The sequence below is a fragment of the Agelaius phoeniceus genome, chromosome 9, assembly GCF_051311805.1.
Source record: "Agelaius phoeniceus isolate bAgePho1 chromosome 9, bAgePho1.hap1, whole genome shotgun sequence".
Classification (NCBI taxonomy): domain Eukaryota; kingdom Metazoa; phylum Chordata; class Aves; order Passeriformes; family Icteridae; genus Agelaius; species Agelaius phoeniceus.
The window spans coordinates 15216246-15242258 of NC_135273.1; the positions used below are offsets into that span (position 1 = coordinate 15216246).

At 35.9% G+C, this 26013-nt stretch overlaps 1 protein-coding gene across 3 annotated transcripts in view; it reads right to left on the reverse strand.

Moving 5' to 3' along the window:
- Positions 1 to 10557: 10557 nt before the first annotated feature.
- The window catches only part of DNTT (DNA nucleotidylexotransferase), a 140661-nt gene continuing 125205 nt past the window's right edge, over positions 10558 to 26013 (reverse strand). For all 3 annotated transcript variants that reach the window (XM_077183041.1, XM_077183042.1, XM_054637628.2), the window contains one exon: positions 10558 to 15202. In XM_077183041.1, the coding sequence (XP_077039156.1) occupies positions 15116 to 15202 (87 nt within the window). In that variant the 3' untranslated portion in view covers positions 10558 to 15115. The remainder of the gene's footprint in view (positions 15203 to 26013) is intronic.

Genomic DNA, 26013 nt, shown 5'->3' on the forward strand with positions numbered 1-26013 from the left:
TTTAGGTTTTACTATTATTTGAAATCTGTGAACTTATAAATTTCCTATTAGCGGCAACAAATTACAAGTATTTTTTCTTTCTTTTTTTGTAGCTCTTTCTTTTTTTCTTAGCTGCTTTAACATACAGGCATTTTTTTACTCCCTAAGGCCCTAGGTACATAACTTAATTTAGCATGTAATAGAAATGGAATTGTAACATTATACGAAAGTAATATAAACACCTGGGTGACTAAGCAAAACAAAGCTCCAAGGTTTCCATTCATAACAATGCACACATCTAGGAACATCATGCAAAAGGTATACACAGAGTGTCAGGAGCCATTTAAGCAAGCAATTTCTTCCTGGCTCTTTACTTAATATAAGACAGTTGCCAAAGAGGTCCCCACTTTCTGAAGTAGTGTAAGAGAGCAAGCATGTTGGTCCAACTCCTTCAAAGAACTGGAGCATGAATACTTGATGTTTGACAGTATTTGTACCTCTCTGGTATTCTCTTTCCATCCATCATTATCACCAGTTCATTGCCTCCCCTCAAATGTGAGTACATCCTTGTCTGTCTGCCAAGAAAAAGTCACTGTACAATGTATTCGAAGTGATTTATGAGCTGAAAGCAAAACAGAGGCACTGAATAACCAAACACAGATACGTGCAGCAGTACCATTTAATCAATTACATTACCCACTTTTATGATACACTTGTGAATTATGTTCTTTTTGCATGTATAATTAGAAGGCAGAACAGATGGTGAAAGCTTAGTTTAAAGGCCTTAGATAAAGTTTTAAAATAACCATTGCTGCCAAGTGATCATTCACTGTAACAGGATATATTTTTCGTTAAGCTATGTTTTTGCCATGGTCTAATACACTAGATGGTAATGAGACTGTAAAAACATTACTCTCCAGGGTCTTACTCCACCAGAGTTCATTGTAATGGAATGTGAACATGGAGTGCAAGATTGGGGGTGGCTCTAAGGTACATTGTCATCATACATTTAAGTGTACTCTAAGGAATGATGACTGAACAATCATCTCTGAGAAAGCAGCACTACTTTGAGAGGAAGGAAAATGATATCCTAATATGTAACTACTAATGCTTTAGGCATGTTCCAAGCTCATATATGGACATTTATCAGCATGGAGCAAAGGAAAGTATTGAAAAAGAGAATTGTGTGCAATACATTAAGGACTCTAATAACTAAGGAGAGAAGAAAACATCAACCCATCTTCCTATAACCCTGCTCATATTTTTTTTCTCTCAGTACTGTACAGTACAATCTACATTATATATTGCATTCATGCTCCCTGAAGGTCTTAGTTTTATTATTTGTTTATACCAGAAAGCATTTTTAAAAGAGGTTTGGTGGTAGTTTAAATATAACAGCTTTCTCCCTGGCCTCATTTGGAAGCAAACCTGTGCTTCTGTATGCTTGTCTTTTTGTGTTCGTGTGTAGTCTACTAAAAACAGGTTAATGAAAGATACTTTCTTTCTAGGGAATAAGTAGTTCTAAGAACCCATGTAAAATAGCTGTAAAATAGTATTTCCTCATGTACAGAATGCCTAGGACAGCTCCTGACTGCTTGACACAGTCTAGCAGCATCACAGTGGAGACAGTCTTTGCACAACTTTTACATTCCCACTGCACTGCAACACTGATGGACACACATCATATCTTGCTGGAGCAGGAAATCAAAAAAGGTAGTCAATTAGGCAGTGATTCAGCCAGTGACTTGTCTCTGGGTCAGCCTGGTGATATGTGACCTTGTAAAAGATGCAACCACACCCTTGGAAAGCTCAGCCATCATTGTAGATGCTGAGTATTTGATCAAAGTTGTTGGTCAAAGAGAAAGGTGGCACTGGATATGAAATGTGTTGATTTTCAGGAAGAATTATTAGCTACCAAGTCAAAAAATGTACAGTAGTTTTCCTTTGCTTACTTAAATCCCCATGGTACATCTGCAAAAACGGTACTTTTCCTTTCAAATCTTTTTTAACATCTTACAAAACAGTGAACACAAACACAATGCACTTGGGTGAATCCTCTTTTAACATAAATATACATTTTTTTATTTTATTTTTTATTTATTTTATTACAATACATCTTTGCATTGATTATATAACTGAAAAAGCAGAACATTTGAAATCATACTTGCCAGTTTTTACTACTTACTGTACAAATCTAGGAAGGTTATTTTACTAGTTACTTAAATATTTACAAAGATATGTCCTCATATATTTATACACTTGGCAGTGATTTGCTTTTTGCTCTGTTTTGTACTGTAGAAAAGAAAAAACAAACAACAAAACAACCCAAGCAAAAAATAGCAGCTGCTGATCCTTTCATTTTGTTATTTTTAGGATTATACTGATGACACACATATTCCTTTTAATGATCTTCAGTACACCTAAGCACAGTATATTAAAAGATCAATAAATAACATGTCCTGCTATTTATTTGTTTCACTGGCAGTACAATGCAGTGGTTGTTCATTAAGAGCCCAGAAGCTTCATAGGTTATAATGAAGCAGGATCTTTCCAGCTGGTGACCTTTCCTTTCCCTCTTACATCACCCACTAGTGATCAAAGGCTAGCAGGTATCTTTATGCCGTACCCTCAGCATGTTTCTCACAGTATTTCTCATTTCACAGCAATGCTGAAATTACAGATGTACCAGGTGTTCTTAAAAAATAATATACTTTTTATAAAGGCTTTTAATAATAACCATCATTAAGTAAAAGGAAACAGAGAGAGTTGACATGTAGAAATCTTCTGATACCTTTTGAGTGCATGGGTACATTACACCACTGTTGCAGTCCGGCTCTGGAATTACTTTTTGGAGCAAACTTTCTGATTATTCCTATTGACTGTATTTCAGCTTGCAGGAGATGCACTCCAGCAAGATGACTAATAAATCCCACCTATTAATGCATATTGAGTCTGAGGGAGCCAAGCAGGCACAGGAATAATTTTCAAGTATATAAGGTATGGAAGAAAAGAAACAAAAAACAGCTGGAAGGTGCTTTTGGACTCCAACTGAAAACAATAATTTACCATAGTGAGACATCTCTCTATGTTAGCAATACCATCTACCTCATTCTTAAAGCCAGAAGCCATGGTATTTCCTGTGACAACTAGAATACCAAATAGCTCATAATAATTTAAATTTAACTACTGGTTATAATAAACACACAGTTTGTATATGTATGTAATACTCTCACCACAATAGCACAGTTTCCCCAACATATCTTGGTAAGCAGGAACTGATGTTCTGAGGTAACTGCTCTTCTGTTTCCTAACCAGCTGAAAATTATATACTGAATTACTATCTTACATTCTTAGCTTTAAAAGTTGTACAAACAACAAGTAATCAATCTGTCATCTTTCACATTTAAAATATCCAACACCTTATTAGTACCACAATCTTCTGAAAAAAAATAATATAAATCTTAAATAAAAATCAAGGGAGATAGCCAGCACTCATGACTTTACAGTTTGCTGTTGGTATGATATGAAGAAGCAGAAACTGCTGCCACTTCTTTTTAGTAAAAAAACTCTTCACAGACCTTGGAGATGAAGTTTTATGCATACAATAAATAATGCAGCATTTTCAAGAGCAAAATGTAACTAATATGAAAGCTACAGAAAATCCTCCTTCATAACTAGAGGTAGATTGCATAAGGCTTATCAATTGCATAAGGCTTATCAATTCCTTTGATCCCATTTTAACTGCTGCATTTGTCTTTGCAATGGAGGGTTCTTAGGAGTCTTAGATCTACTTCAACTTTGCAATGTGACATTTTTATCTTGAAACAGATTGAGAAAATAGAAGGACTTTTGTGATCACATCAGAGTTGACATTGCAATCTGCACCATACCTAAATCTCATCCTACACTGGAAGAGAACTCCCACACTATCCTGCCTGTTGAAGCTTTGCAAAATAGACAGGTTGACTGCTTGGTTATTTGAGATCTGGAGAATGACAGCCATTGCTTTTGACTCTATATAAGCCTTACTTCACACTTTCATTTGTATTTAGCTTTATAGCAACTTGCCTCTTCAGGCCTTATTTATTAAGGAATTACTTTAAAAACCTTTATTTCTCCAGCTCTTCTATGTCCATTTCCCACTCTTGTCAAACATATAAAGGCACCCCTTCATCTTGGCCTGTCAATTACCAGCACCTCCACTCTCTCCCCAGAAGGAGCAATTTTTATGAATTCTATTATTGCCTCACTACTCACATCCCCGTTGCTCCTTGCATTTGACTCCCTTGTCTGTTTTCTTATACTTTCCTCCTTCATTTTAAGGATTGTCAAACAAAATTTCTGACATATTCTCCAGATTCACAGTGACCGAGTTGTATTTGGCATCCCCACAGCATCACCAACACCTATGATTCAACACACACTTCTGTGCCAAGTGTAAAATCCTAAGATCATCCCAGGTTTATAGAGTGCAACTTCCATTTAGTAGTATCAAAAAAAAAAAAAAAACCTGGTCATATAGATACACTTTTTTTTTTGTTTCCTCAGGATGAAGTGTTGCCTTACTAATTTATAAACTTTATTGCTGATAACGTTTTTATACCTTTTACATTTTTGTCAAATGTGCTGAGTGCCATTTTGCTTTTATCTGCTGTTAGGACTATCACTCAAGAGACTATCATGTCTCTCATATTTTATAAGCTTTCAGTTAGTTGTCTTCTGTATCCAAAGGCTGTATTTCCTTTATATATACCTAGAGTTATTTCAGAATTACATGACTCAACAAAAAAAACCATTTCAAAATATTTCCAATTCTTTATGCATTTCTTTGTGCTGTTTGAGTCATCACTGCACCATGGGACTCTAATGAGGAGATTTAAAGCATTGGGTTTTTTCCTACACTGCCTATATTAGTCTTGTCCAGCTGTAATTTGGAGACCAGTGATCAGTTTCTGATCTTAGGCTGTTATGGGATTTTAAATTTCTTACAAAGCATAAAGCTTAGCTCTGATGTCTCTCAGATCATTCCATTCTTGGCCCAGTACTGCTTCTAATCTTTATGCTGGTACTTAGAGGACAAAGTCTTTGGCAGTATTTGCATGTCCCTGCATGGATGCTTATACTCCACTTATCTTTCTTTAACACCTTATATCCCTCAGGCACTTTTATTGTTCTTAGATCATTTGTCTGATCTCCACTACCAGACTTATATTTTCCATCTAAATTCAACCAAAAAGATGAAAGCAGGTTATTTTTACTGGCAAAGGTTGTTAAGTGGTTATTTTTCTCTTTAGCACATAAGCAATCCTGTATCTAACATTCAGTCCAAATATGAAAAGAAGAGAGCTGCCAGTCTTGTTATTAATATTTAAAGCTTAGGTCCATTCGGTTAACTGATCTTTATTTCTGCTAAGATAGACTGCTCTTTTATTATCTTGATATTGATACCTTGGGCTGTGCTTTTATTTCTTGCAGCAAGATAGCTGTGAACCTGTCCGTATTTTGAAACCTACTATTTTTGACAAATTGGAACTCATAAAAAAGTATTGTTGCCTGTGTGTTCTCTGGAATATTTTAAACTATTCATAATTCAACAGTTGAGTTCATCTCTGCTTGTATAGAGACCTGAAAAAATACCTGCACCCCAATTTTTTAAAAAAGGGTACAGAGTAGACCACAAGTCCTAAGAGATATTGACAGAAGCAAAACTGAAAGCTATGTCAACTAAGACAAAATTTATGGCTCACTTCTATCACCAGTAATGGGTTAAAAAGGTACTCTTGCATAGGCAGTACAGCTGGACAAACCATATAGAGCTGTTTAGTCCCTGCATTGATCCCTTTTAGTGCTTTGAATATCGATACATAGGATTTTTTTTTTGCAATGTTGCACAAAGAGCTGCTACATCTACCCTTTTTTAGTGCTTCTTTTTGGAAAGATTTTCCACTTTGCATTGTGTCATTCAGTTCTGTTGCAGGTGACTAAATATGTTAACATGAATAAAAAGATTTGTGAGGCTTGTGTCAGTTACTATTCTTAAGGATAAAAAGCTCTCTGATAATGGATACATGGAGTGAAGGGTACCACAGGTGTTAGCAGCACCACAAAGAACAGTAGACTGATGAGTTTGATCCAAAGAGTTAAAACTCAAAGTGTTTTGTCTGCAGCATTCTTCCATTGTTACCTGCAGCCTGAAAATGGATGAGAACATGCTGGAAAACTAAAGAAAAAAAACAATGGCAAGCAAGGACAGCACAGAACATGCTGGAAAACTAAAGAAAAGAAACAATGGCAAGCAAGGACAGTGCAGAGTAAAAAGTTAAAGCAAGGAAGAGACCAACAATGAATGTTCTTGAAGAGAAGAATTACAACAGAAGCCCAAATATTCTCTAGCAAGGGTTACCTTTCCTTTGGATTACTCCACAATGGAGAAACATCAGGGCATCCTCCACCACAGGAGGGCTTATGTTCCCTTGCAAATAAATACTGAATTTTAAGATGCTTAAACAAATAGAACTTGCAAGCTATCACTAGCACAAATGTTATTTTTACTCATTTAACAACAGATTATGATAATTTCCTTCTCACAATATGGACGAAAAGGTTTAAACTGAAGTAGAAATCCTGACATTTTGAAGAAGTTTTCTGACATGTCCAAACATGCATTTCTGCATCCTTAACACTTTTCTCAAATATGTGAAAACCTCTTTGAGCTTTCCATGAGCTGACAAGGAATGAAAGGAGAGTTGTCAAGGAAATTTCTGTGGTACAGTAAATGCACATATGTACATATGGATGCATTTCCCAGTGCCATTCCCAGACTTTTACCTCTGCTTCAGCTGTCACGCTCAGTTGTGGGTAAAAAAAAATTAATATTGCTTTGTATAATTGCTTAAAATGTATTGAACAAATAAATATGAAAACAAGATACTCTAAATCAGGAAAAAAAACCTCATTAGATTTTACAAGGCCTTGATTTTATAAGTTTAGATTAGATCTTATAAGGGCTATCATGGCCCTTAGAACTCAAAAACTAGTGCCTATTTTCCATTTTTATATCAGTGCAGCACATTAAAAATTAAAAATAGCATCAGCACATGATTATAACTATATTTTTAAAGATGCAAAAGTCTTCTTTATCATTCATACATGTGAATATACATTTTTCATGTGCATGATTTTCATCCTACAAGCCAGAAAATACAGCCAATTCCAACAATGTCACAAATTGCAGTGTCATCACCATCATGAAAATTCAAGCACAGAAACCTCTACTGCAGAGAAGTTTATTCATCTATGCTCATGCTGGTTTAAAGCATCTCATAACTGTTGATGATGATTGCAGCAGCCTGTCAGTGACTGGCTTCAGCAAAAGCCATCTGGATGGGACATGGCACAATAATTTCCTCTACCATCTCAAAACATACTTGCAGCTGAGCTTTTCCTCTTTTCAAGATAAGAAAGTAGTTGAATGCTCCTAACATAATAGATTGTCAAAGTCCAATTTATTTATTCCATACAGTATCTGAACATATTGCATACCACATAAGCTCCACAGTTTACATTTACCAACAGATGTTTTTCTTTCTGGAGCAGATGGTATATTGAGTGTACTGTGATATAATTCACATTTGCATTATCAGTTGTGAATGCTAATGCATTCCATAAACTGAGTTTTTTGTTTTGATAAGATATTTTTAATAACCATACCTTCTCTGTATTAATCAATTTGTTTGATAATACAATCAAAAACCCAAATTTATCAGTTGCACAAAAAAGGTAAGATTTTTCTTATTCAAATGTGAGGTTTAGAAAGCAAACTCCAAGAATAAAAAGAAAGGGGCCAGAAAGGTAACAATTTTTATTACCCTTATCTGATATGTGCATACTTATTCTGGTTTTGGTTGTTAAATATTAAACTTCGAAGTTAAAGAATTTTTACTTTTGTAAGAATTCCAAATTTTCTAAGCTGTGAGCTAATATTGAGTAATACATTCTAATCAAAAAAACTAGATAAACTTGCTTTAATAAGTCCTTATAGGCACCAATAAAGTGAAATAACTGTAAGTTGAATAACATATTGCCAGATAATGTTAGTAACTTCGCTATTATTGGGCATCATGATGGTCCTGCTAAATTTACAAACAAAATCCAAATTATTTTGGATTTTATTCTCAACTTACATTATTTTTCCCATTATTTTCTAGAATGTCACAAACGAGTATCTGGAAGGCCCTGCTAAGTAACTTCCTAAAAGGAATAGAACAGATAATATGTGCAGGTCCCAACAAAATTCTCTTTTTACAGTATTCAAGGTGTATTTTCACATAAATGAATTCTGTATTTGTTTACTTTCTGCCTATGATTACAGGTTTATCTTGATTCAACTAAACATCCTATTGTCAGATTACCTCTTTCTTCCACGGGTTTCACCCCACACAGACACTGCAGGCACAAAGCATTTCTGCCACTGGCACAAACCAGCCCAACCTTCTTTAAGGACACGGGTTCTCATCAGTTTAAAATCAGTGTGGCTGAAATGGGTCTCCTGATTGAGAAGCCCAAAGTCTGGTTTGTGCTGGGTGAGAGCAAACAGCTCCTCATAAATGTCAATTAATCATTGCTGAATACTGTGCTGCTGTTGGGTGTCTTAGTATTTCTTCTTACACAGTTTGCTTGGTTTTGCACAGAAATGCCTAAAATGTTTAATTGAAGACTTAGGGGCTAAGAAAGTGCTGTACAAATTATGAAAAAAAAACCAGATCAAAGAAAGGACATAGCAGTGAAAAGACCTCTGGTTGGATGAGGCACTACAATTTGTAATAATCCTTTCTTAATTAGCTTTGTATGAGGATCAAAAGCTAAAATGTGACCTGTTTTAAAACCAGAAATCCATACAACAACAAGAAAATGAATCACACATATAAAAAGCTAAGAATTTTAGGCTTAAAATTCTGTTCCCTTGGAGAACCCTGTGGCATACTATGATTGATATATCAGCATAATTTGAGATTGTTGTCTCTGTCTGCTTTTAGATGAATTATTTGCAGTAAAATTCAACTAGCACTCAACATCATATGGCTGTTTCTGTGATCTTTTTGAAGAGCTAAAAAGGGAAAATGAACAGTTGTCCTGTTGCAATAAGAGTAACTGTCAATCCTCTTTGCTTCTTTTAAAAGGAATTGCTGAGATTACAGATTCTGCAAGCTGGATACTTTTGAAGATTCTATTCCCCTTTCCCAACAGCAAGAAATCATTACCCATAATAATGGTCTTTCACAACTAGACCATTGAGAGATGTTTCTCATACTACAAGTCATTTGTTTTTCTTCAATTCTATTCATTTAATGTAATATACTTCAGCTCTCAGGCAAGCCTCCACTATTGTTTTATAAATATTATGACCATATCTTAAAACTTGTAACTCATTAGAGTTGATCATTATTCATTTTTGTTATTATTTCCCATTTGTCTGTGGTTATTTTGTTCTACCTTGTGCATAAAAGTTGGTTTTTCAGGGATTTTTAGGTACTCACCTTATTTTGCATGAGAAGTATTTTCTTCTAGAGGGATTTAATACAACTCACTGAGGTTCTTCTTTTGACTTCTTAGGGACTGGAATAACTGCAATATTAAGTTCATCACTGACAGCTCTGACAATCTTCATATCTGTTCATCCCTCCCTTACATTAGAAGAATGTTTATTCTCTGTTCAGCCCTTCTTTTTAAAAGCTTGCAATTCTTGATTTGCTGGTAATTTTGTATGATCATTAAACTTCAGTTCAAATGTTTCTTGGAGGCTTTTTTTTTTTTTTGTCTTTTGAAAGCTTTAATGTATAGTCATTTGTCATCTAGTGTAGATTGTCTTAGCAAACATCTGTCACTAAATCTCAATGTGGAGTGGCCCACCCATCTACAGTTTCTTTCTCACTTGGGTGGTTTTGAAAATCCTTCCCTGTATACACACGTGAAACAGTGGGGCTTGCAGCACATTTTAAAAATACATAGTTCATCAGGCCCCTTTATGTGCATCTGATAGAAACTTGCTTAGAGCTGTTCAATGTTCAATTTCCTGGTCATACGTAGTCAAAGAGAATCTCTGGGTCCTTCAGGTGAGTAAAAAAAGGGGTTGTGAACCTTCTCAGCAGGGAGGAGGAGAGCACTTGTTCTGTGGTTGACAGTGGACTCCTTCAGATGTGTGTCCTTGTCCCCTCATGAAACCAAATCTAACTGGGGATAAGGGGTGAGATTAATGGGAGAAAAACGCACAGATTCCTTCTGTGATTGTGATAACCAGTCTGAAAGGACCCTGATATTTATGGTATTTGGCTTCTTTTTTAGTGTTGGGATTGTGAAGGATTCAAATTAAATCATCAATCATTTGTCAAGAGCCCTGCAACAGCTCCAGCCCTGCAACCAGTCTGTCAGGGTTTCCAAAACAACCACTTCCCACTCGTACAACGCCAACACAAAGTATACTTTACAGTCTTTAGCACATTTTAAAGCATACTGTAAAAGGACAAAAGGCAGAGAATTAAGTCTCTGATAGTTTAGTTTAAAACACAGAAACGCAGTTGATGTATCATAACACAGTTTACAGCAGAACCAAAGGATTTCAGGGTCACCAGAAGCAGCAGATCCCAGCTCTCCTCTCAACATCTCTTGATCTTACGCGTGTCAGTGGAGTGAAAAGGCAAAATTTCCCCACCATTACATGTTGAAGTGTGGGATTTATAGAGTACACTCATGGAAGCCACAGGCCCAAGTGGTCTTTCAGCCCCATCCTTAGGCTACTAAAAATGGAACACTTTCAGACTTGTATCATCAGCAACAGTTTCCAACTGCAGAAACACTCCTACCCAGTCACACAATTACATAACCTCCTCAAGCTCCATTTCTGAAGTTAGATCTACCCAGCTGTGAAGAAAATTCCAAATCATTTCTCTTTTACTGGTTAGAAAAATACAAAGACCATTATTTTATTTTTGAAGTGCTGGGATATTATTTTTTATTATTTGCTTTTTTTCCCCTAAATGTTGCAACCACAAATTTCTGGAATATAATCTGCACTTCCCCAGCAGAGAAATCATCAAATAAAATAGAGTTCTTTCTTGCTATTTTCTATTATATCTTTATGCATAGCTTCCTTAAGAGGAAAAGACCCTGAAGCTCGTAGAAAACTTAAAATAATTTGGACATAGTATGTGTATATATAGCAGCAAACACATTAAATTATGCAATCCTGCTAAAAAGGCTTTATTTATTGGATAAAAAATGCATCTGAGTTATTTTTATATAAATATTGTTCACTTAAAACCTCATAATGGTGGGAAAGGGGGGTCTAGGGAGCCTTGCCATTTCCAAAAATCCCTTTCAATGAGCATGTTGATTTTGGCAAGAATGAAACACAAAAGGAAATATACCATTTAGGTTTTGGTTTTTTTTTGCTGCATAGACATGAAGGAACTGGAATCAAATGTCTGCAACCATAAAAAAGTAGCTTGGTTTTCAGTAAGTGTGTTCATGTATTAAAACACAGAAAACTGGGAGATTTTGTACTTACCCTACACATGTTCTCTCTCCTTCTCTCCCTATGGTCAGTCACCATGCACAGATAGGATTGATTCTCATCAGCCAAGTGATTTCCCTGAGGCACCTGGGCTTTTGGGATGTGTAGTCCAGCATCACCCCCCCACATGTGGAGTTTCTGTACCACCAGTAGTATTTGGGAATAGTTTCTGTTTGGAGGCACCCACTGAAAAATAGTATTAGATTTTATGGGTTGCCTATAGTACACATTTATTGAAGGAGACATTAAACAGCTTTCTAAGAGCTCTCTGTCTTCATTTGTTTATGTGACACTAACTAACCTGTTAGACCCAGGACCTGGTCATTTTAACTGGGGTCATTTTAACTGCAGTTGCCAAAGAAAATTGTAAAATAGAAAGTAACAGCTGTTCAAAAAATGAAATAATGTATTTCATACCAAGGAATAGGATGGTCTCACCTGAGAAAGCCAAAAAAATCTGCCCATAAACTGTAGAAAAGACATTTCATTTGGGGATTATAACATTTGCAAATATTTGGGTTTGGGTTTTTTAACGTTCTGGAGTTATTTATGCAAAGTAGCAGCAGTTCTCAGGTTTCCAGTTATTTGCAGAAAATCCATGTTGCTTCAGTTGTATGAGTGTTTAGGTTGCCCAGATTTGCAATTTTGTAGAGCTGTGTAGATAGAATTAGCTTTTCCTTCAATACATTATTCCTTTAGACATTAACTAAATACATGATTACCCACCAAACTAAATACATCTCATTGCTTTTGCCTTAAGAGATTATTAAACAAATCATATATTACTTCAAACCATGAAAAAAAAATAACACTGGCTTTCCTTTTCCTTCTTTTTCCCAGAGATGGAATTACTTAGTAATTTTTAGAGCATTAGTTTGTAGATGCTTATTAAACCAGTGATCCTTCTCTACTCACTATTTGCCAAATTGCCTTGGTGCAGAAGCAAGGGAGGAGGGATAGACATTTTTAAAAAAACAGCCTCCAGGGACTTTACAACTGAATTAGTTTGACATGATTTGTTTCTGATGACCAAGTTACCAATAACTTAGCACTTTATTTTCCTCTAGGTGCATTAAAATACAGTCTATTAATCATTTGAGCAATTTAGGAGATATTAAGTGCACTGATCGGAAATGCTCTCTTCCCTTCCTCCTATTACAAATGTTGGTCTGTTCTTGTTACAAGAGTTTGCCCTTTCCAGGCTCTGAGGCCCCACTGGTCCTTCATGAGCTCAGAAGCTTTGCTACCACTGACTCCAACAGTTCCATCACACTGGAGGGACTTTTCACTAGCACATGGATACAGACGTGCTCAGCTGATAAAGGCTTCATTTCCTTTAACCTGCTCCCTCCCAGCTCTCCTCTATGATTTTTATCTTTTCTAATTGCAGTCTCAGCTGACTGGTTTGGCAGCTGCTGTCAGGGATGGTCCTGCACACGGTATCTGCAATACTATTTGGGGTAGCAGCTGCTCCAGTGAGGGTGTGCACAAGAGAAGGCATCTTCTTCATGGTCAAACCATCCTGGTCATCTAAGCTGCTCCTCTCTTTAACACAACCCCTCATTTATCAGGTCCATTTTTTTTTTTAAATAGTTAATTCAGTGAGCAATCTGTACGATGTATTCTAAATAAACTTCAGAAAAACTGATGGAAGTAAAAGAATAAAGTGATATGCTGATTTCTTCTAGTCTTGGAGGAGCTGACAGAACTTGTGTTGGTATCTTTTTCCTCACAGGTGGCATAATTATAAGTGATGCATAGGCACCCAAGATGTGAATTATTTATTTATAAATAATAAATGTGGAATTCAGAATTTTTGATACTTTGTCTGTGTCTTCAAGTTTGCAGAAACAGCACAACTGGAATGGATAATTTGTTATAAATGTTAGCCAAGTGGAAAGAATATTCAGACAAGGTACCATAGCTTTTTTTTTTCTTTGATTAGGACTGAAAAATGTCACTGCTACTTAAGTGTCAGCATTCTGATGCAAAACACAGAGAAGCTACTTCAAACATCAGCACAATAAAGCAGGAAGCAATGCAAGTGCTTCATGGCTAGAGCAGTTTAGGAAGTAGCATTGTATTTTCAGCTCAGTTAGCAAAACTGCAACTTAAATGGGGTGGTTTTATTGACACAGGCAAGAAGCAAATTCCTGCCATCAACACATTTTTCTACAACCCTGACTGAGGTTTTGGAATAGTTTACAACAGTCCTCTAAAAGTCTGTTACCCAGTTTAAAGTAATGAGTAAGAAAATAAGCACACTTTTTAAAGTACCAGATAGTGTTTGAATATTGGAAGCCTTTACTGTCAGTAATAACTGTTGTGCACAGCCCTGTCATTGCCATTCTTTCCTCATCATGTCAAGAGCTGAAGCCAGCCTCAACAGAGGGAAAAAAAATCCAGATTTTTAAGGAGAAAATTAATTGACCAATGCTGGTGCTCTTAATCACCTTTATTCTCAAATGATGAATGATCAGTAAATAGCTTCATTTCCTAAAGCACTGAATGCCCCTGTTTATTAAAGGATAAATGTATTAGGACTCCTTCATTGTCATTATGGTCACAAGAGCTACCTAGACATTTTCTGCAACCAAAATATCTTGTAGGGATTTTATCAGAAAGCTTCTCACATCCAATATGAATTTCTGACTAAAGACAGGGAATACCACTCTAGAGCAGTCAATAGCCCAACAGCTCACACTTACTAGTAAATAAAGTTCCATCTATCTAAACTGAGCACAGATGATTAAAATTTTTTGTCTTGGAGCAGTCACCAGCCTGACACTTAAAACCATTGTTTTCATGCAGGTTATGATTCCAATTCCTGATTGAGGACCATTACATCTCACAACCTGACTCCTCTTCAGTCAAAATCAGTACTATAAATTTATAGTATTTTTCTACACAATTGAAGATTGCTACTGAGTGATTCCACTTTCCCTTTCAAAATCCCTTCCTGTGAAATGTTTTTTAACCCTCACTGAATTATCAACTTGTTTATAGTTTTTGTAGAATGGTGCCCTACCTGCAAAAATATTACAGCTGAAGCCGAAAGTTGCTGAGACTGCAAGGTAGTTACTGCCTAGGTCATTTAGCCTTATACACAGAGCAATTTTATACATGGATTCAGCAAAATACATAAGAAATCCAGTTAAAGACCAGCATACATTTCAGTAAAGTTTTGACTCAGCTCAAATGTTTTGAATTATTTACATATTGTTGTAGCTGACTACTTAAAAAATAAGTATTGTTCATACTAATGTTAAATTCCTACCATAAGCAAAAATCTCACCAGTTCCAAGTTTTCCCCCCAAAGCAAGCTCTGTCTTATCACTCCCACATAGAAGCTTCAAAACTAGAAAGGACTGGGAAAGATTCTGAAAAACTTAAACTCTTATCTTCTAGGAACATTAGCAAGTGCAAGTGGCTTCTAATACTTATGTAAATTTTTTTGTTGTCATAGAAATACTTATTATATAGATATGTATATATAACTATATCAGACTGCAAGGTGGGCAGAAATACCATTGCAGTCAACTGATGAATGTACACTGGAAAATAATTTTAAGCATTCCTTTCCCATGGTTCAACATAATCCAAGCCAAGATGTGCAAAGATTTCTTCCTCACTTCCAGCTTTGAGAAAGATCCTCTGTGAAAAAAAATTAAAAGGAATGTCAATAAGGGTGTTAGAAAGAAATTTCAATTGATCTTTTTTGCTGTTGAAAAGGAGTTAATATTTGACAGTTCTACCCATTGTATCCTCTATAGAATACACTGTCTTCATCAGTGTGCCTACCCTGAAATGCAAAAGAAAGTAAAAAAAGAATTTTAATGCTGCTTGATGTTTTCAGTTTTAATGACTAGCTTAAAACTTTGTTTTGATTTACTTTTTCAAGGCCCTCAAATCCAACTTACGTTTCCCTTCCATAAGGGTCAATAGCAGGACTTCCTTCATGAAATCATAAATGTTTTTAAATTAATACAGTAATGTTCTCTGTAAGTGCATTCAAACTGATTTGATGGTGAAACAAATTGTCCATAGCCAAGCATTAAGAGCACCAATTGAAAGCCAAGCTTTTTTATTCTTTACACACACTCCTGAATATTTTACAATACAAGGCAGTTTTGTTTTGTATACCTGCACTTCTGATAATACAGGAGATTATTTTTACACAGGAACACTCACAAGCCTACATGCTGTATGATGGCTGATATAATAAAGTACATAGCCTTATGCATGCCTTTCTTCACTAAAGTACAATAATAATTTTAAAAGCTGCTAAGATAGGTGAATATTAAAACAGGAAATGCCTCACAATTTAGAGTTTGGAAGCAAGAAAGATATTTCAATACTTCAGCAATTCCTGAATCATTTGAAGTCTAAATCAGTGTTCAACTCTGAATAATCTAACTCAAATGTTGGGAAAACTTCAGGGCTGAGTTTCTAGGTTTACTCACTACTGTGAAAGAGGAGATGCTGTCTGGAGAACCCACTGATAAATTCCTTTGAGTAAGGAGAATCTCCTAAATCTCCCAACGTTTAGGAGCCTGTGTGCCAGCAGCACCTGTGCTCTGTCACTGCCGAGCAGTGCCTCCAGGAGGGCTGTGCTGTCCTGCACACCCATGGGAATGGCTCAGGAAAGGAGCCCATGATTGGGTCAGATTGACCCATGGCATGGTGGAACAACTTCTGGCACCAGAGATCCACAACCAAGAGCTGAGTGATTAAAGTTGCCTCTGCAACAGCAAAGATTGCTTATAAAGCACAGAGAAAGAATATCCCTCTTTATCCTAGGAAGTTCAAATGTCAGATTCTGGAATGAAAGAAACCTACCAATAACACACAACAGCAGAAATACTGAACTTTTTCACACACACAGAACAAGGCAAAAATGGTAGAAAATAAAAATTGAACAGGATAAAAGAGAAGGAAAGACATCAACAACTACCCATTGAATAACAATACTGAGATTTTGTTCCTCAAGTGTCACCTGGGAGGACAGGATTTTAGGGATTTTTTTGCTATTTTTTTTCTTTTAGTATTATTAAGAAAAAGAGGGCAATCCATACACCTACATTACTGCAAAAAAAAAAAAAAAAAAGAACATAAGTAAAACAAGAAAAAAATCTCACACTTGTAGACAGATGTTACAGACAGTCTTTAATAGAAGCTCTTCATATCTCTGGGACCCCAAATTGCATTCCATTTCTTTTGTTCTGTCACTTTATGTTTTCCTGCAAGCTAAACTCATTTCATTTGCTTGACAGGGAAAATTTCTAATACAAAGTATTTGATGCTGAATACCATTCTCAGTAGCTACAAGCAATGTTTCTAAATGAATCTCTGGCTGATATCTGCCAACTGCTTTAGCAATGTAAGTGTTATTAATGTTAATCATAACCTATGATTTTCCTTCTATGTCAATCTATGCTTATACAGGGCTGCAAATTTGATTATTTCATTCGCTACTATTCTTTCTTGCTTTTTTCTTTTTCCTCAAGACAAGTAATGAACTGCTTGTCTAGTTGTGATTTTATTTCATCTTCTTACTAATATTCTGGAGATCCAGAACATGCCCCAGCAACATCAATCAAATGTACAAAAAAAACTATGCTTTGCAGCTTCTGGTACATTCTTCCCTTATCCCATTTAATCAATTCTGTCATTTCAATGCATGTAAATATTACATTTGTGGTTGTAAACATGACCATTAACTACACCTAATGTAGAACAACTGCCATCCAAATGTTTTCTTATATGAGTTGCTACCACTTATTTTTCATTTTGGCATTAATGATCAATAATACTTTTGATGAAAGAGAAGCAGAGAGTGAAGAGCTAGCATAGCTTTATGATATCCTAACTATCATTGCCAAAGTTCATGTCACTTAGTTTTATATCACATTTTAATATGATGAATCCAGCAAAACAAAACCATTACTTAATACAGCAGAATTCTAGTTTTAGTTATCTAAATCAGCAATAGCCACCAGCACAGCCTTCTTGAAAGGCACAAATTTAATTGTATTCCAAGCAGACTGATACCCAACTGTTTATTACCAAATTGCTTGGCAATAACAGTGTGTTGCCCAATATCAAAATAAATACTCTATTACACTTGAGTAATACTATGAATAAGTCTTAGCCTGTCACTATAGCATTTCATTACTATTTAACCCATCTGAAGATGAACTTAGAAAATTAGTTTGAAGTACTCAAAAATAGAAGTTAGTACTACATATTATCATTAATGAAAAGGGATTTGATTGTTCTGAACCAGCAGAATCTGCTGCAGAGTGAAGTACTCCAGGTTTGTATGTACATGTGAAATCCACTGTTCTGAAGATGAGACACATGGTGGAAATTTGATTAATTTCTTTCTTTAAATCTTTATAATCCTTGGTATTAGCTGAAGAACAAGAATTAAGTATGAAGTTTCCTAATTGATTACAGGCATAACTCTGCTTTATAAACTATTGGAAAATTTGTTCACAGCCAAATTGTGCCCTTAAAGACCAAGTAATCTCCTTCAATATCCCATTTTTCCCACTCTTTTCAGAGACCTGACTTTTATATGCTTCATGGCTGTAATTCAGAAAGAATGCAGTCATACTCTAGCAGATTTCATTATCCTTTTGAAAATTATAACATTGTATACAAGGCACATTGTTTAGCAAAGGACCCTGAAGGACCATGAACACTGAGGTCTGTCTGGACTCGTTCTGCTGTACTATTACATGAAACAAATTGGGGAGGGGAGGAAGGGCATGGAAACTATCGCCAACTGTACCTTGTTGGGAATTTACAAAACACTCCTTGATAAAACTTTGCTTCTAGTCAAGCACCTAGAATGTCCTTAACATACATATTTATTCTAACCTTTACTTTTGTGTCCAGGATTATGCTGCATGCTTTAAAATGGCAAAATCTTACACAAGATGTTTAAGGATCTTAAATTTAATTTTTGTCTTTTATCACTGATTTTCATATTGTTTAACATGTGATACATATTCACATCAGTTTAATTACCTTAATATTTCCTTTTCTTTTTAAAATTAATAAAGTGGAGATATAACAACAATATGATCATACCTAACTTTGTAGTTCTACCAGTACACTGAATGATAAATACCAAGCAGTCTAAACCCCATCACTTTACATCTCAAATTATTACAGTGGCCGTAGGCAAGACTATGATAAATGAACAACAGAAAAGAAGAGGACAGATTGTCATTTGCAAACTTGGAACTTAATTGTTCATTGTGCTTGGACAGAGTCCATTCTAAAAATAAGATTTATGGGTAAAGTCAGTTGTAGATGAATGATGATAGCAACAGGACTTGCTTAATCAGACATGGTCAAAGATACCACAATGCACCTTAAATTTCTTACACATGTATTTGTCACTTTAGTGACATCTTCACAAGTCCTCACTTAAGTCAATTGAAGAGTTTTTAATTAAAGATAATTGGGACAAATGAAAAGATTATGCTGCTTACTTTCCTTGCAACAGCTTCTTTAGATATGAAAGGCCATGGCATTCAGTGAAGCAGTGCACCATAATGTCAGACCCACAACTGATAGAATATACCTCAATGGCATATCAGACTAAAAGTACAAAGCTATTAAATTGGTCACACTCCCTTTTTCTCTGATCCCATTTGCTCAAACAGCATTTGCATTCTTGAAAAAATAATTAACAAAAGGGGCTTACAGAAAGAATTGTGAAGGCAGAAACTTAGGTAATGCATCATATCTGTCCCATGATTGCCAGTGGGAATGTTCTGGGTGTTTACCTGACCCAAGTGTTACCCCACCTGTTCTCTGCCCCTGGGCCAGTTCTCCAGTTCAGGTATTGATGCACCACCAGGGCACATGGGTCACACCAGCACTGCAGAAACTTTAGGAAGAAGCTGTGTTTACTAAATCAGCCTTTTATAAGGTATCTCTGACAGTGTGGGTATACATTTCACTATTTTGTGACTTTTGGATTATTTTGACCTAAACTCCTGCATACCAAGCTGAAAATATTCAGCTTGTGAGACAGTCTGAGCACTGCATCGAGGAAGTCTGTACAATCACATATCCACAAAACAATGCACTTTTTGTTTCAACATTTCCTGCAATTCTTAGATTGACTGCAGCTATCTTCTGTCCTCAGTGGTCCTATTTCATCGAGTTCAGTGCAAGGTTCTGACAATAAATGGGAAGAGCATTAAATTTATTCTCATCTGTGAAAATGTTGAAATAACCATATACTGAAATAAAACCAACAAGTCAGAAGAGGTGCAAATAACCCACACTTTTATGGGAGGATTTCTGTGAATGCCATAGGAACCATTGTTAAAGTATTTTTAAACAAGTAGCTGTAGTACATAACATTTTTTCTCGATATATGAATATTAAATGTAATACATGACAATAGCCCCAAGCAACTTCTTTTAATCCACAAAATACTGAGGAGAAAAGAAATAAAAAGACATTTGGAAGCTTGAAGTAGTCACATTTACATTTACTGTATGATCGGAATTGCAAGAAAATTTTGGGGTTTGCTCTACATTATTCTTTACAAACAGAAATGAGGCCTGCCTGAAAGGTAAGAAAAGAAAGAAAGAAAGAACAAAGAGACCAGAAAGCAATAAATATGTTGTTCCATCAACTGGTCAAATTTTGCAAAGCTAAATTGTGTAGGCACCCACCTAGTGCTTTCTACCTATATAATTGCATTTACTTGCTATTTTTGAGAGTTAAAGGTGCCTGTGCCTGAAAGTACACAAATCCAGTGAGAAGAAAAGGAAGGTCTCAGTGCAAAATTAAAGACATCCCAAAGGCTCTTCCATTTTACTACAGTGAGCTGCCTGAATTTTTGGTGAACTTTAGCAAACAAGCCTTAAGAAATCATACAAGTTCAATGCTGTTTCCCACTGGGAAGCCTGAGCTGCCTCACGAGCCTGAATACCTCCATTAGCTCACAACAAAAAGTAAACTTGAAAACACAGAGGTCATAAAAAAGTCATCCCCTAGCAAGGGAAGCATAATTTTAAAACAGAAACTTGAGTTCCAAAGCCAACCATTGAATACGTTGAAGGCAGATGTCTAAGAATCCTTGGATGTGACAAGTACAAGGACCACTGTCAAAGCAACTGAGTCAGGAAAACCCAAGAGAAGATAAGACAGACAGGCAGAGCATATGTTAGTTTTAGTTCAGACTTACATCTTCTCCCAAAAAGGTCAATCAGAAGAGAGGTAATCAGATTATACAGACTGATTGATGAAAAATTATCCAAATTCACTCCATGGCACAACTAATTGGACATTCTATTTATTGACAATTAAGTTATTGCAAGTCCCAGAATAAACACTTTGAGTTGTATATATCCTTGATCTCCATCAAATTTAATTAGGCTTATCCTGGAATCATAAATATGTAGATGCTACTAACATTTTCTAAAAATAAGTTAAAAAAAACAAACAAAAATAAAAACGCAGGAGAGGACAGAATGGAGGGTGTCAGTAACAGGGTAGAAAAAGGCTAAAGCCAAACCTGGATGGATGAGTTATTGAATGAGTGACTTGAATGACCTCCTCAAGGGCCTCTCCATGCCTACAGTTCTCACCATACTGAATATGCTGATGAGCTGCTGCAGTTCAGCAACTTCCACATGGAGAATGAGTCCAACACACATAATAAGACAGGGAGGTAAAACTGAAGAAAGTAGTGAAGAGAAAATTCCAGTGGAATTTGAGTTCAGACACTTCTGAATTCAGGTAGATGCAAACTCAGACTAAAATATCTAATATAATGATTCAGAACATTTTACTCAAGCCAAAATTTACAGAGCCACACAAATTTACTCCAACCACCAGCCAGTGAAAAAGCAAACAAGGGCACCTAGAATAGAGCAATACTTTAGATAAACTTATTAGGGCCTTAGTTAAGACTTAGTTAGGGCCTTGCAGCAGGTTGAAAAAAAAGCTTAACCTAGTTTATCTTCATCTGAATGGGTAAGTGGGTTAGTGTTTCTGAGAGGAAGGTGCAGGAAAGTGCCTGGAAAGTGACTCAGCAAAAGGAACAGCTGCAAGAAAGGGAGAAAAAGGATGTTGCAAACTTTGAGTGTTTCAATTATTCCCTGTTCAGTAGTAGTTTACTTGCAAAAAGAGATTCCCACCTTCCTCATTATCAAAAAGCAATCACTTTCTAGAGTGATTTTTTGCAGACTGAATTTGTTGGTTAACTGGTGCAGATAGGAGCTCTAAAAAGTATAAGCCACAAGGTCTGAGGAAACCTATCAGAAAACGCATAATGACTCTTCATAACAATAGCTAGGAACTGATTTGAGGGAAAATAAGCATTTTGCTGACTTAATTATCATGTGGTTTTGTCTATATTTGAGTTTACTAACCTAAACACAAGCATAATTACTTGGTTTATATTGATTTATTCAGTGACTTATAATAATGCAAATAATGTGAGTGAAAGCTATCCACTCCCAAGCATATTTCTTTAAAATCTTCCCTAAATACCTAGCTCTATGCTATTTTCTACCCTTACCATGTGGAACTTGAGTCACTGAGCATCACCTTAAGCTGGAGAGTGGGCTGTGTTTTATATGCTATATGTCAAAAAGGAATACATATGGTAACAGAGAGAGGTTTTTACTAAAATTACTAAGAGGAGCCCAGAGCCACCATCAACACTTAAAAATTATTGACATCAGTATCAGAATTTAGTGATACCAATGTTACGCCACAGGCACTATGATTCCATCTCTTTTTAACAGATGAAGGTGCATCTCTTTGCTCTCTCCATGACCAGTTGCAGCCCATGCACCAGGATTTCCAGCTGTCATTCAGGTCTGTCATGCTGTGCCAGGCAGCCTTACCTTCAGCATCACAGCATCACAGCCCAGTCCATTCCTCTCTGCTGATCTGCCCTGAGCAAGGTGAAAGCAGGCTCTGCAAACACTGAGCAGGAAGCCAGCAATTTTCTCTTCCTTCTCTATGCTACTGTTAACTTTACAAGATTGAATGTGGTACATCTTTGGTGGAAAACATAAATCTGCTCTGAGTCTCAGCATAACAAATAGCTTTGCAATTTTACACCACTTACAGACCCAGAATTTTGTAAAGCAACTGCAGAGAAAGCTTTATGGAAGACCCATAAATTCCTGCAGTGCACTGACTGACAGGAGGTTGAGTGACTTCAACAGACAGTGAAAGTATGGGAATACAACATAACACTGCTCTGTAAAATAGTGGCTACTTCTCTAAAACCTTCAGCTGATCATCAGGTAGACAAAGTGCTAACAAGAGTCACTGTGTTCAGTAATCTTCACAGCAAGCAAAATTATTTTATGGGGAGGAAACAGAGGAAGAAAAAAAGGCTAAGTAAAGCAATTTCCATATAAAAATGCATACAATCCTGTCATTATGTAAGAGCTTTCAAATAATGGTACTCAATTATTGTCTTGCATAGTATGAACACTGCTGGAAAGTACCATGGAAAAATGAAATTTCTTCATGGTCCTGATATTCATATTGCTATCTGCTGAGAGGGACAGCAGCTCATTCAACCAGTACTCTGTCAGAAAACACTCTCAACATGAAACATTGCTTGATGAGAAAAACATTACAGAATCAAGCCCTAAGGAACTGTGCAGTAATTACCTATCAGAATTTGCCTTTATTATGGTCAGCACACATTGTTCATACTTTGTGGATAGTTACAACATCTGACAATCTGTCCCCTAGTACTTTCCTAAACAACATGACTAGCACCTTTCAAGCATTTTTCCTTCTGTGCTTTTCCCAATGTTTTTCATTTGTTTTTTTTGAAGAGGTTTGTTTTTAAGACTGGCTATTGTTGATTTTTACTTTACTTGTAATTAGACATTTTACTATTTAAGCTGTTTGTGAATGAAACTACCAACAGCACAAACAAATTTATAATTATAGAACATAAATGATGAAGTACTAATTGTGCTAGAAATGTGAAGTATGTCTACAAATTCAATAATAATATCCCACAACATTTGCAGACACAGTGCATTTTTCATTTGACAGTATCATAACAGTTTTCAGTAGCAATAACCTGAAGTTTCTCTGACTATAAATTATCTCATAGGTAATTTTAAGGTTTAACTGGTATTTTCTGCAGTAATATTCACATCGGCATGCCGGCCTTAAAATAAAATCTAATCTGTTCCTAAGCCAGCTACAAACAAGATGATAAATAAATCAGAGAGGAGAAGAATTACTTTTTGAAATGACAGTATAACAAAGCATGATTGAAAAAGCAGTATTGCAAGCACTACCCACTGACTTGATACCCTCAGGCAAAATCATATGTAATGGTACTGATGCAAAATAATACAGTGGAATTTATTCCAATAATTCTGGGCATGAATAATTTTCGAATGTAATAGAAACCATAATCATAAATTCTCATTTCATCTTACCATTGGACTTGTCCTGTGCTTTTAATCAGAAATACCAGACTGGAATGTTTCTCTTAAACTCATCTCTAGCTCTTGTTAGAGGCTTATTGATATTAAATTCTGAACAGTAACAAATAAATTAATTACATAAAATAGAATAATAAGGCTAATATTAGAATATTCTAGGCACTTACCAGGCTGTATCATAACATAGTGTAACAAAATATCTTCATGTTTTCTATATGCAATCAACTTACTCCAAGTAGTTTTGAAGAAGGAGAGAGAAAAAGACCAGTCCTGAAGTACTGACAGTTTGAAAAATAAAATATTAAAAAACATTATCTGTTGACTTAACAGAACTTGCTAAAATTTAGTTTGTAAACAAGACCATATTGTACATTAAATGGAACTATTGTCTGTTTAAAATGACAGATCTGTGGTTACTTTGTTGCAAAGCACTACACTGTTATGCATTCCAATGTCCCACTACAATTTTAAAAATTAAAAACGTTCCACAATACATCCCCATCCAGACTAAAATGTTTTTAGTTTGGGGCACATGAAGTGAAAGGAAACTTGGAACTTCCTGTCTGACAGCACAGGCAAAAATTTTAACAAGTTAAGTAGCACACAGTTTTATACAAAAACAGATCAAAAATTTATTGTCCTTGCAGTTCTCTGACAATCTCTGTACTACCACAGAGTCCTTAAAAATATTCTCAGGGACTATTTCCTTTTTCACTTTAGCTATACACACATTTCACTTTAAGTCTGTGCTATTTACAGCAGCTTTGTCAGATACTGTTGGGTTTTTTGTATTTTACCTTATAAAGCTTTGTAAGGCTGAATGAAATGAGAAAAAAGCAGAATCCTGGATTTAACAAAACTCAGTTGTGAGTAATTCATATGGGATTACTATAAACAAACCACTACAGAAGAACTTTATTTGGATTGCAAAATCGAAGACATGCAATTTAAGAAATCCCAAAATGTGGTGGATTGAATTTTGACCTTAATTCAATTTTCCTATGTTTATGCATAGAGACTTCATTTCTTCAAAGAAATGTTGCTTTCTTGAAATCCTGTAAGATGCTTAGGCTTTGTTCACGAGGCAGGAAATGTACTGTGCTACAGGGCTAACAAATATTTGCTGACAGCACTGACACAATCTTGAGTTGCAGACCAATGTGGGATCAATCAGTCTTAGGAAACTGAGCTTTTATAATCTGTATCTGTTCTAGCTCCCTGTGTTTGCTACTCCCCTATGCTGCTGTTGATGTCTGCTCTCAGATTTCTAATGTAGCTCTAGGCTGCTCTCACACCATCCCCAGAGTTAAGTGAGACATGCATGGTTTACTCAGTTATTTGGGGCAGCAGAACATTTACCTACTTCTTGTTGCCAACTTAGAGCATTAGTCTGATGAATTTAATTTATTTTTCAGTCCATCAAACTTCCACTTACATCTCTTCCCTGTCATTCTATTTTTGTGGTCCTTTTCAGTTGTCTCTTCAACCAACCTAGATTCCTTTCCACAATGGAGCTGTTAATTAAATCTACCCTTTCCATTCCCCATTGCTTTTTCCAGCCACTCTGCATGTACTTATCAAATTTGTACATCCACCATCCCCTTCTGACTCCCACTTCCTATGCCATTTTCCTCTCTGGTCCTCAGCTGCTTCCTTTTCCAGCTTCCTCTCTACCTAGCTTCTTCTCAAATTAATTACTTTTTTTCTTTTGACCGAAAATATGAGACTCAGTAACCTACCCCCCATTCAATAACTTACCCCAGCATACTGATTGAATTACTGAATTAACATAATTGAAAATTATTTGTTCTCTACTGCTCTAGAAATTAAAATGAGCAAAAAGGTATAGTCAAAATATTCAGGATCTGCACCTACTTATGCATTTTGAGAGATGTCTTTTCATTAGCAATACATGTTTCACTGAACTGCTCAAAAAACACACCAAGCATAGGAAATGACAATTAGGTACTTTTATCTTTGTGCTAGATGTAAAGC